This window comes from Pleurodeles waltl, chromosome 3_1, assembly GCF_031143425.1.
Source record: "Pleurodeles waltl isolate 20211129_DDA chromosome 3_1, aPleWal1.hap1.20221129, whole genome shotgun sequence".
Taxonomy (NCBI): domain Eukaryota; kingdom Metazoa; phylum Chordata; class Amphibia; order Caudata; family Salamandridae; genus Pleurodeles; species Pleurodeles waltl.
In genome coordinates, this window is record NC_090440.1 from 605,989,323 (window position 1) to 606,002,114 (window position 12,792).

A 12,792-nucleotide genomic window follows, 5' to 3' on the forward strand; every position below is an offset into this window, starting at 1 on the left:
TCCTGGTCTTCAAGCCTGGTCTTCAAGCCTGGCCTCCATGGCGGACTGTTGCTTGGTGAGTAATTGGACATGTTCCTCTAGGCATTTAGACGTAGAATGTAGGGCCTGAATATGCGTTTCAGCTCTGTTAACTTTCTCTGTCATTTTTTTTAAAGTCAGCTCTTAAGAGGGAGACATCTATTGTCACCGCGTCTAGCTTGAGTTCCAATGTCTGTTTCATATCTGAGATGGCAGCCATGATGGTGCTTAATGAGGGTTCAATAGTGTCTGGGGTTGAGATTCTGGATGGGGCCATTACCCTAGGTACTGCATATTTGTCAATTTTATTAAGCTGTGCCTGATTTGGCCCTTTGGTTTGACCATGTCTACTGTGCTGATCCTACACCTCTTAGCAGAGGCAGGGGGTCCCCACTCGCTCACCCCCAGCACCCAAAATTAAGGCCGGGGGGCCCCGTCTTCAGGTCCAAAGGTGCCCCATTGTAATGTCCCCCCTAAAAGCTCAGCTTCCGCCCCTCCTTTATCAGGATGGCCATCACCCCAGACTCTTGCTTAGAGCCATGCCCAAGCCTAGTATGCTGTCCCTGTTCCACGGGCACGTCCAATGCTGCATTGTCCAGCCACTGACTTCCCCCTCTGTCTCGTTCCCCTCCAGTGGGGGTAGGATGTACGAATCCCATCTCTGTCAGCTCACCCCCCTGAGGCCCCATGTCTGTTTGGATCTTCGGCTCCCCCGCTGTTCCCGTCAGCTCCCTTCGGCCAGGCGGGGGAAATGAGAGGGGTGGAACGCTCACCTCTCGCTGCAGAGGAGGCTCCTCTCAGCCCCTATTTTGTGGTCCCACCTGCTCTTCGTCTGCGTCCGGTTCCCATCTTGGCCTACAAGCAGTTCCCGCCGTTGTGTCCTCCAGTATTCCCCAACCATCCTGACCTGGTTGCGGCAGTACTTCTCCTCTCGATTCGCCGGTCTGGTCACCTCGTTCCACGACAAGAGTGAGGGTTATAAACGGTTACCCCTTCCGTCTCTCCCCCCGGGCCTCCCAGTGGGGTGGGGGGTCTGAATCCCATCTTTGTTGGCTCACCCCTGATGCTTCACAGCTGTTTAGATCTTGGGCTCCCCCTCTGGTCCCGTCATCTTCCCTTGGCCGTGCAGAAGGAATTGCGAGGGATGGAACGCTCACCTCTCGCTGCGGAGGACGATACTCTCAGCCCCTATTTTGTGATCTCACCTGCCCACCTGCAACCGGTTCCCAGCTTGGCCTACAAGCAGTTACCGCTGCTTGGTCTTCCAGAATTCCCCAACCTTCCCAGCCTAGTCGCGGCAGTACTTCTCCACTCGATTCACCGGTCCGGTCGCCTCGTTCCATGACAGGAGTTATGGTTATAAACAGCTCTCCTCCACCCTACTCCTGCCCTCGATCAAGCTTCTCCTCATCATGGCTTTTTCACACTCCTGTCTCTGCTGAGGTGGGCGCCACCTCCTCGGTCACACCCGCGGCTGCGCCTCGATCGTCCCGGATCTCAGTGTAGGTGGGGAGATCTTTCTCCCCGGTCGCCTCCGGTAACTCCCCACTGCTTCCCCAGGTGCTCACTTCAAAGTGTGCTCATAGATGCCCTTGGATTAAGGCCGGATGGTGGGGTTTAGGATTTAGGCTTGCCACGCTTCGTTAATTTGCGGCCATTTTGTTGAGCGCTAAGCCACTCCCCCTTGGTGTATAATTGTTGAGTGTCAATGGTAGGCAGAATGAAGGGCCCTGTGGAGAGCAGACGCAGTCTAGGCTCTCCACGGGAGCATTCGGGACTGGAAGCAGACAAACAGCCAGGGATTGGTGGGGGGATAAGCTGGGGAGGGTTTAGGGGTCGGGTATATAATAGGAAGTTAGGGAAGGCATCAGCCTCTTCCACGCCAGCCTGTCATGCTGTACAGAAATTGGCCATAGGTAGTTTAGGGTCTTTTTGGGAGAGTTATTTTTTTTAAATGGCGAGCGTCATGGCATCAGGCCACAACGCTGAAGCTGTCTGGGCCGTATTAGGTGAAGCCGGCCGGCAGACCTACTCAGGGGATAAAGTGGTAGAGGGAGAGATGGATGGCGACAACAAAGAGGGAGGGGGGCACAAGAAACGGCTCCCATACATGGGGCTGGCGATATAGCAGAGAAAAGGAAAGCGAGGATTTGGAGGCACAAATGCTTTGATGTATTCAAGCTTCTTCTTAGGGACATACAGGTGAAGGAGGGATCTAAAGAGGAGGAGTGGGAACTTGCGCGTAGGCCTAGAGTCCCAACACATATGGATAACTGGATCTCTGCTTTTCTGATCTACGCTAGCATTTACTGCGAAATATCTGAACAGGGCCATTGCAATGTTTATATATATGGATATTACCCGCAAGGCTCAAATGCATTTTGGGGTTTTTGCGTGGTTGAGCTACGATGAGGAGTTCAGGGTCAGAGTGAGTGTGAATCCTGAAAAGCCATGGGGTGGATTTGGAATTATGGATGCAGCAGATGGCATTGACGCAAACCGCTAGTGGTTTGCCGGTGGTGTATAAGCCTTTTCAATCTCGTCCTGCTCAAGAAGTGGGAGTGGGTACTGCATAGTTCAGGAGCCCGTTAGACACCCTTGCACATTCAAACATGAGTGTTCAAAATGTGGGGTGGGACACCCAATTATGCAATGTTTTTCGCTTACCAGCCCGGTGGAAAAGTGGAGTTCTACCAGGGGCAGAGGGGTGCAAGGCTCTCCAAGGCCAATTAAGTTAGATAGGTTACTGCCCTGGTTGTGCATGTACCCTGATACGGATATAGTGCGCAAATTGGAATGGGGTTTCAAGGAAGGGTTTTGAGTGGGATACCAAGGGCCGCATGTGCAAAGATGGGCTGACAATTTGCAGTCAGTCCAAGAAATGCCGGATGTGGTGGCTACAAAATTGAGTAAAGAGGTGGCAGAGGGCAGAATTGCGGGCCCATTTTATGAGTGGCCCATGGAAGACCTGATGATTTCACCTTTGGGTGTGGTGCCAAAAAAGAGCAAAGGGTAGTTCCGACTCATACACCATTTGTCATGGCCGGAGTCTGTAAATGACTTAATTGCGCCAGAGGATACGCGGGTAGTGACGTGTCGCTTGATGAAGCCATTCGGTTCATCTGCGGGTGCAGCAGGGGAACTGAGTTGGCTAAGTGTGATATCAAAGCGGCTTTTCTGCTCTTGCTCATCCATCCTAAGGATTTCTCCTTGCTGGGGATGCAATAGAAGGGGCCATATACGTGGACAGAGTGCTTCCTTTGGGGTGTACAGTCTCCTGTGCATTGTTTGAAGCTTTTAGTACATTCCTACAATGGTTTTTCATGCAGGTGAGTGGGCATCGGGCGGTGTCACACTACTTAGACGATTCCCTTTTTGTGGGTAATCCAGGATCCGGGTCATGTGGCAGGGCTTTGAAGTGCTTTGAACAGCTAGTACTGGAAGTTGGAGTCCCTTTGACTCCCGAAAAGACTGAGGGCCCAAGGTGTGCATTGACCTTCTTGGGTATCAAACTTGATACAGTGGCCCTTATGGCATGACTGCTGGCAGAAAAAGTGGAAGTAATTCTGACTTTTCTGCGACACATCAGGTTACAACATAAGATCGATTTGCACATGGCACAACAGCTTCTGGGGTTTCTCAATTGTGCCTGCAGAGTGGTTTGGTGAGGCAGGAATTTTTGAAGGCATATGGGACTTGCGATGTCGAGTGCATCCCTCCCTCATCACAGGATTCGGTTGTCAGTATAGGAAATTTTCTTGATGCAGTTCAATGGGGTCTCAGTGGTTTTTTGGGAGGAGGACACTGTCTGGCAGGTGCAGATATTCTCTGACGCGACTGGAGCCTCTGGTATTGGCCTTTTCTGGATGGACGGTGGTGCGCGGAGGTGTGGCCAGAGCAATGAATGGTTGAGGCAGGGCAGGAGTATTGCATTTCTGGAATTCTTTCTGCTGCTTGTGGCATCGACAGTGTGGCCAGCAGAACTGTAATGTTTCACATGGGCAATTTGACAGTGGTAGAATTGGTGAATAGACAGAGGCCAAGGGATCTCAGGTACTGCGGCTGCTGAGGAGTTTTATGCTTCGATGTTCAACTTTAAATATAATATTTAAGGCAGCACATATTCCAGAGGTCAACAATTCTATTGCAGATTAGCTGTCTCGTTCACAGTGACAACGTTTCCGCAGTTTGGCACCAGGCGCGGAGGAGCACAAGACAGCAGTCCTGGCAGGCATATGAGAGTGGGGGCTGTGATGGTCATTAGGCTTGTGGAGATGTCGCTAGTGGAATCGACTCAGAAGAGTTATCACTTGGCATGGTTGGAGATCCAGAATTTTGAAGGTTTTGAAGGGCAATTTTGGTTGCAGGATCATGGTGCGCTTGAGTAACGAGTGTTGTGTTTTGTATTGTTCTTGATTAATAAACGTTTGTTGTCAGTTGGCGGGTGTGTCTTTTTAGGGAAATTGTTTTTTGGTTGTGATCCGGTGAATGATGACATTTTGGGGAATATGTTGAAAGGTTAGGGGGAAGAAAGATTGGGTTGGGGTCAGGCAATGCAGTGAGGGAAGCCATTACATTTGATTTTCTTCTTGAGTTGTTGCACATACTGCCGGTTTGCTGTGCGGATGCACATGAGGTTGCCCTCTTTAGATTGTGCATGGTATGGATGTTTTTAGGGCTTTCCGGGTGTCTGAATTGTTGGGTGTGAGGAAGTCTTTTGGCGTTAAGGAGGGCGAGGTGTGCCTGCGAGAGGAGCGTTTGGGCATCTGGATACGAAAGTCCAAAACGGATCAACTGGGTCGGGGTAAATGTTTGTGGTTGTGCAACGGGGGTGGTACAGCAGCATATCCAGTGTTGGAATGCAACAGTTTCAGGATACATAGGGTGCCGAATCGGGGAGGTGTTTTATGTCACGCGAATGGTGAGAAACTTACAGCATTTCAGTTGTTGTCGATCTTGCAGATGGCCTTGTGATGGATTGGGTGGCAGGAGAGTCCTTTTGGTACACATTCATTCAGGATTGGGGCAGCAGCAGCGGAGGCTTGGTTAGGTTTCGACTGGGCTCAGATCAGGCGTATTGGGAGGTGGCGGTCTAAATACTGTGAGCGATATGTGAGGGCCTGAGCCTTGGATTTCAGGGTAGAGGGTAGGGGAACAGTGGGGTTTGGGAACAGGTGGGGGGGTTGTTGTCCCCTACTGAAATTTGTGTTCCTTTGCAGGTTGTATGAGTGGCCCGGGAAAATCGAAAGTGGTTACATGGCTGGTCGGGCACTCATTTATACACTGGGCAGCAAAATATGCAGAAAAACAGATTTATGAACGTTCTCTGGGACTGCCGAGTAGCCGTCACGAGGTTTTGTGGTGGGGAAAGAGCGGAATGAGGTGGGGCAACTTCCTTCTTTTTCTAACATCAATGATGCTGAATTGGAAATGTCCTGATGTTTTGGTATTGCACCTGGGGAGAATGATCTGGTGCGGCTCTCTGGGCTCACTCAACTGCAACACATGCAATGGGATATGGTGTTGCTTTGACAAAAAATGCATGAGATTGCCTGGTACACATGGAATTTGTGCCCAGGAGAAAATGGAGAGGGGCTATAAAGCATGGTACTATTGAGAGGGCTCGAAGGAAGCTCGATAGGGCAATGAGAGTTTTTTGTTGGGCTCATGACATTAAAGTTCTGACTGGTTCTGATGAAGGGATTCAGGAAAAAGAAGCGGTGCTCTTCAGAGATGACTGAGTGCACCTGTCAGATATGGGCAATGCGTATTATATTGTGGAGCTGGGTTTCTTTTTGGGGGACTTGTGGGGTGAAAAGTTATGGCTGAGAGCGACTGCTTAAGGGATGTGCAGTGTTGCAGTGGGTTCGCTGGTGGGGCAGCAAAACGCCCAAGGGGTTTGTGCTGGGTGGCAGTAGATGGGGGAGGGTGGAGAGTCAGGTGCGGGTGTGGCTTCCCTTCAAGGGAGGGAAGAAGAAGCAGGGGAAGGACTACAGCGTGGGGGATGCCTGAATCAGGTAGGGGACGAAAGGAGAAGGGGGATGTGTATGTGAATGGAAGTGGAGGCTGGGTGAACAAAGGCAAAAGTGGGAGAATGAAGTGAAAATGAAAGATCAAGGGAGTTTTCAAAGGGTGGTGTTGAAAAGTTTATAAGTTGAATTTCCAGATTATGTTAATGTTATGTTATAATTAGCAATCCTGTCCTGATAAATGGCCTTTTACACTGGTCAAGTGTGTCGATGATTATGTCCTGAACCACATTAAAGCTTGTCTCGGATTGGCCTTGAGGGTCCAAAAGGAGCTCAAACTGAGCCCGAAAAAGATCTCGGGCTCAAGTCTTACTTAAGCCTCAAATAGCTTGATCATCTCTAATAGAGGCTCAGAGCGCTCCGCTTGAGTTAGGAGGCTCTGGCAGCCTCAGGATCGCTTCAGAAGAATTGCACAAGCAAGCGGTCATGTGGTTTGGGTAGTGCTGGTGTGCTTTTGATGGTCAGATATATGAAGAAGAAATGACGACTGTGGGAACCCGTCATACTGTGGCACAGCATTGTGTTAGGACTCCATCGATAGTGTGTGATGCTCCGATTGTATCTCAAATACAATGCTATGGAGGCTGCAGTGCTATATAGATGATATCTGTAAAGTTCAGACAGTTCTCAATGCCAAACAACACCATATATGTTGCTCCTCACCAAATGAAACAAAAACTTGCTTTAAGTTTTCCTCCAAGTGTAAGACCACACTGCTGTCTCCCCAGCAAAGCTTCGTGGAGGGCTGCTGTGAAGTGCACTATGGTGATGGCTCCAGAAGAGGCTGTGGCATTTTGGCAACAGCTGCTAACTTTGAAACTAGGGAATCAGGATCGACACGTTACATTGGCTCAATATCCTGTGATTCTAGTCAAATAGTTTAATCTCTCCCTGCCTAAAAACATGACTGTAAACTTGTGTAATTCAACTGGTGCTCAAGGAGAGCGTTCCTTTACATTCGGGTTAAGTTTGCGCTATATAAAAATGCAAAACAATAAAAGAAGAAGGATTTCTGTGCCTCTGATGCTCACACAAAGTGGATACAGACGTAAAAGTGGACAAAATACTGTCACTCCTCATGACTGATTCTCTAATTATCGAAGGCTGTCCTGTGAGCTGATCCAAAGTGAATAGGAGAAAATGACACTGCCATTCTGCAACTGTGTGGATACAGTCCTGTGGGTTGACTCAAAAGTTGAATGACACACAAACATGGCAAAGATTGAAGGAGGCTGAACTAAAACTAAACCTTTATCCATATGTGTGTGTGTGTGTGTGTATATATTTATTTATGTATGTATATATATATATATATATATATATATAAATAAATATATATGTATATATATATTATTTATTATGTGAGTTACAAGAGGCTGACAGACAAAGCTAGGTCATTTTAAGTAAGACATCTTTTTACAAATAGATATTTAGATATTTTGCCTTTACAAACCAACTTTCTGATGCATAAAATTGAAAGGCTGAAAATGTCCTGATTTATTTTTGAAAATTGTCCTAACTTCTGAATTCTAATTTTAGGAAGTATGCAGAGAGAGAGGGTAGACAGTCTGATGATGATGGAGCTCTAAAATGACATGTTGCCCTCATATGCAACACTCTTTCAATTGTAATCTTTGTGGTCCTTTCACTTCCATCATGATGTATAAATATGTCATATTATGCATAGAAACCGGCAGTAAATTGATTAGAGATATGCATTACCATAACAAAATTAACCAGAGGTTTTGTTCTCATTTTTTTACAAGTCCAATTTCAAATACGAATTCATAAACAGTGTATGATCCTGTAGGAAATGCTTATTTTCAGCAGCATAAGACCACTGACTGATTTGAGTTTGTGGTGTCATCTAGATAAAATGATAGCATGCTCGTACTATATTGCACATTATATCACAGCTCGCACTTTATTGCACATTATATCACAGTTTTAGTCAGTGCTAAATTTGTAAAATAATAAGGGCTGTTGGCCAAAGTTTTTCTCAGAAGCTAGCGGCCAGCGCTGACGACTGTCTGGACTGACCAATATCAAAGCTGCCTAGCCTTGATTCAACCTCATGCCTCTGCAATACAGCACCACCGCCCTGACGCTTACTTTACTCTTGCAAGTTTTCATCCCTGCTTTCTCCCGTTGTCATTTCTTTTCCAGTTTTCTCTTCCTCCTCCTTTCCTAATTTTGTGTTTTTCTCTCTCTTGATGTGGGTCAAAGTCTGATGAGGAAAAGTAAGTGCGGTCTCTAAACATGAGTACCTGCAACCATCGTGTCAGGTTAAGGACTGGTATGGTGCAGAAAACCCACATAATCATAAGAAAGAACTGCTATGGCCTGGCAGGTGTGTACCAGCAGCATTAATAATGATGATTCAAAAACTATTTGTGTGAACAGTTTTTTCCTGCATTCATTTGTTTTGTGAAGCTGGTTGGTCCCATGATCTGTGTGGTACCTCACACCTGAGGCGATACATTCATGCCTGGATATAGGCGGTAGTTCACATAGGCATCGTGAACTGCATGTATACCACTCTTCCTGTTTTATGTAGAGCAAACCAGTTGTTTTAGAGGCAGGTGAATGCGGCATCTGAAAACAGCTCAAACCTGAAAGACACAGCTGCGTGCTGGATTATTTAGCTGAGCTGCTTAACTCCCACCGCCCGTATCCTAAGAAATACTTGTGACCTTCGACCGGTGCAGTGGCGGGTCACTCGGCTGTTTCGTAACCTGTGACCGCTGCAGTGACGAAGCTGCTTACTGTTCCGCACAGCTGCTGATCTCAACGCGGATTCTGGGTCACTTTTGTGGAGCAAAGTCTCGCCTCTTCTAATGCCGCCCCATCCTCCTGGTGAACATCGGTTTAAACAGTGTAGGTGCTATCAAACCCCACAGATCAAACTCTGTAGCTGGCTCGAGAGCTCATGGCATTACAGTTGCTAGCGGGGCTGGAGTACATTAAAGACAATATAGGCAACTGCTCTACAACACCACCACAAGAAGCCACAAGAGTGTATCAGGTCACAACAAATGACCTCATAAATTACCTATCGGAAGAGGAGTGTCCAAGTGACAAACTGCCAAGTAGTTACTCCGTACCACCTGCAAAGGACAGGTGCTCTGTCGGAAACCGGCCATGTTTCTCAAATTACTTCTTGTACAGTGGAACATGTAATTGCCATCTACACTGACCATGTATGTGACATCCTTGAAAAAAGAACCTACCTAAGTGAAAAAGTCACCTAAGTGACGTGACCCTACTCGTGTAGAGAAAGCTGAAAATATGATGGGAAGAAAATAGTGTGGCAGAATATAGTCGTATCTGGAAAATGATTGAACAGAAAGAGTTTTTTTTTTCTTCCAGAATTTGAGTAACTTTGGGATTGCCATTAAGACCGGCTTTACAGGAAATCTGAAAAGATGCTGGACAATATTGTCTCCATCTGAATCGATTTACGCCCATCTTCCACGCCTATGGTGCGAGTTGTTTGCAAATTCTTGAACTGATATGGGCTTCTTTGAGAGTCTTATGATGCTCTGTGATCAAAACGTGTGTCAGTTTCAATGCAAATACCAATTAGACACTTTTCTTTTAAAAGAAAGAAGTGGAATAGAGTTAAACACCATAGGACTTACCTCTAACTTAACAGCAACCATCTTCAGTTCAGGTTCCCGCAAGGAACACGTGAACTCATCCCCAAAATGAGATTTTTTGTTGTTTTTGACTACCTTAGTTTCCCATTCATGGAGAATGTACCGCAGATCAGACTCCTGTGAAGTCTCCCGGGAAAAAAGCCTGATCCTAACAAAGAGGTCGGCCCCCTGGCACGCGAGGTTGATGGCTTCGATGACCTTTAGATGCAGTTGACGCTTTTTCTTGACATATAGAAGGGAGAACCGCAATGTCCCTCTGGAAACATCTTGGCCGTCCTCCTCGGTGCCCACGTCATCCAGGTACTCCGTACTGGGGGGTGAGGGCGAAAGACAAACTTCAAGTTTTTCCATTTCTTCTTGTATTTTTTTTATCTAAAGAAGAACAATTATCAGATTTTATCAGACAAGTGCATCCAGTATATTTCATATTATTAATCCCAAAATTGCCATCGTCGCTTCTTTCAGAAAAAGCATGCAAATACATACACCCTTGCAGATAAGTGCTTGCACATTTCCTCACGCTTTAAAAAAAAGTGTACGCCCCGAACTGTGCCATCATCTCGATACAGTGCTTAATTTGAGCCGGTGGGTCCTGGTGGGGCCCACTGACACATTTACATTTCCTCATCAGACATATAACGGGAACAAAACAAGAGAGGGAAGAACGCACAAGCGGTAAGAATGAGAAAGAGGTGGAACCCGCAAAAGTAAGATAAAGGGGCAGATAGTGTCTGTTTATTGTTTTAAATAGCGATGACGTGGATTCAAGGCTACGTGGTCCTGGTATTCTGCGCGCCGGCTGTGGGCTTCTGAGTAGAGATTTGGGCACCTGCACGTATTCACAAATTAAGCCGACCAGAGGACGGTGGAGCAAACAGCATGGTTTAGGACAGTTCATTCCTATTTTCATGACCCCTGTATCCAATGTGTGTTTAAATTAGGTAAGGAGGTGCCTGATGTCTGCCAAATCGTCATCTGAAATGAGTTCTCCTGCACTTTTCAGAAGTAAGAAAGTCGGAGGTCCTTAATACCCCAGGCATTTATTTGGTGGTTAAGTTGCTTAGCTGATGAAACAAAGCAGGCCCACTGGGCTGTTTTCTCCATGTGCATGATATCTGAATCGCAATCATCCCCTGGTAATTCCGTGTACATTCACACCCACAGTGCACACTTTCATCATCATAGCTATTTTTATGATCTAATCAAGCCGAGAATCTAAAATGTACATCTCCATATTTGTATATTGTGTACAATTGTAGTTTTTGTCGGTTTGTTCGTACACTTTAGGCAACATCCAGGGCAAGCCCCACAAGTAGATAATCTCAAGATTCCAATCCAACTCTACTGTAAAGCCAAATGTTTTCCAGCTTTAGCGCTACCTAACAACCAAGTTTTCCGGGCTGACTTGGCCCGAATTCAAACTTACACACACCTGGAGGATTGGAGCATCTGTAGTTCCGGAGCGCTACCCCTCTGCGGGTGCTGGAGTAACAGTGGCTGGCTCGGGTGAGTTCACTACATGCAGGCCATGTGGACTCTGCTCAATGATTCTCAAGGTCCTCACATGTGGTCACGAACCCCCAGTGACCAGAGGCTCCTTGCGGCTCTTCCTTGCAGTGTAAGTCTTTGGTCCATTCCATGTGGGGAGAAGATGATATGAACTTCTAGATCATGACTCCTTGTCCAGATCCACGTGTGGAGGATATCCCACAACGGCCTCACTCCTCTGGTGATGTTCTGGGTCTGGTCACGCTTCTTGCTAGTCTGGATGAGTCCATCTGGTACCATATCTCCACTGTATATGGGCGCCAACACGATGAGAAGAGCAGATGTCTGCATGGCAGCCCCTCATGGCATACGGGTTGCCGGTTCGTCACCGTACAAGGGCAACGGTCCACTCCACATGGCAATCTGTCCACATCAGCCCCTCCTCGCTTACAGGATTACCAATCTTTCACTGTACATGGGTTCTGACCTGATTGGCACAGTTTTGGTTACAGCTCAATTTCTGGCAGCCCCTCCTGGCATATGGGGTCCCACATGCCTCATTGCATGGGCTCCAACCTGATAAGCACAGTGATATCCATGTCTCACTTCATGATAGCTCTCTCTTGGAATACAAAGGTCGCCAACTTTGTCCTGCATACAGGCCACTGCCCGATCGATTCAGCAGGTGTGTCCTCAAACCTTGTTCTAGGAAACCACTCAACAGGATTCTACACTGAAACTCCCTCCAACTCTGTCCTCTTCACAGGGCACACTGGTCTTGGCAATCAGGAATGGCTGGTGCTCTTGGCTCCGGGGCAGCTGGTCTTGGATTTCCTGGGAGGTGTCCGTTCACCCAGTAGGTAGATTAGCAGTCCTAGGCCACCAGTCCTGGCCACAGGTAGAAGTCTTGAAGAGTTTCACCTCCTCGCATAGCCCAGCTGGCTGTGTGACAGTTGAAAATGTTTTTGGTCTCAAGCTCCCCTTCTCATAGTCCATTTTCAGACGCCAAGGAACATATTTATGAGTCCCTTGCTCTGCAGGAGCATCACTTTTTGTGACGCTCTGGCTTAAACTATGAAATCATATTTATGAGGCAACACAAAGCCACTTTGTGTGGTTTGAATGGCCTCATAGATATGGAGTAAGGAAAGGCAGTGCACTTCGCTGCATTGCCTTACTCTACACTCAGGAGGCGTGCCATGGGTGTTGTGGGTGGTGTTCCCACACAAAACCCATGGATTTTGACGCTTCCCCAGATTTACAAACGCATGTAAATTTGGGAATGTGCCAAAAATGTACTCCTCCCACGGTGATGCATAATGAGGAGAAATAACTTTATTTCTCCTAATTTTTTGCTCTTTCCATGTGTGCTGCATTTCGCAGCACACATAGAAAGAGGAAAACACCTCTAAGGATTGTGTTTGTGCAGGACAGCGACCCTGTCTGCAATCCTACCGACAACACATGCTCCCTTGCACCATGGTGCAAGGGTGCCTGCGTTGGTACTAGGCTGCCAAAACAGCACCAGCACAGGGGGAAAGGACAGGAATGCATTGAATTGCATACATATGGTGCATTCCTGCCTTTTCACTTCAGTG

The 12,792-nt window shown here is 47.2% G+C and overlaps 1 protein-coding gene across 2 annotated transcripts in view; it reads right to left on the reverse strand.

Annotated features, from left to right (window-relative positions):
• The window catches only part of LOC138284361 (synaptotagmin-5-like), a 525,401-nt gene that overhangs the window by 171,532 nt on the left and 341,077 nt on the right, over window positions 1-12,792 (reverse strand). For both annotated transcript variants that reach the window (XM_069223052.1, XM_069223054.1), the window contains one exon: window positions 9,689-10,078. In XM_069223052.1, the coding sequence (XP_069079153.1) occupies window positions 9,689-10,078 (390 nt within the window). The remainder of the gene's footprint in view (window positions 1-9,688; window positions 10,079-12,792) is intronic.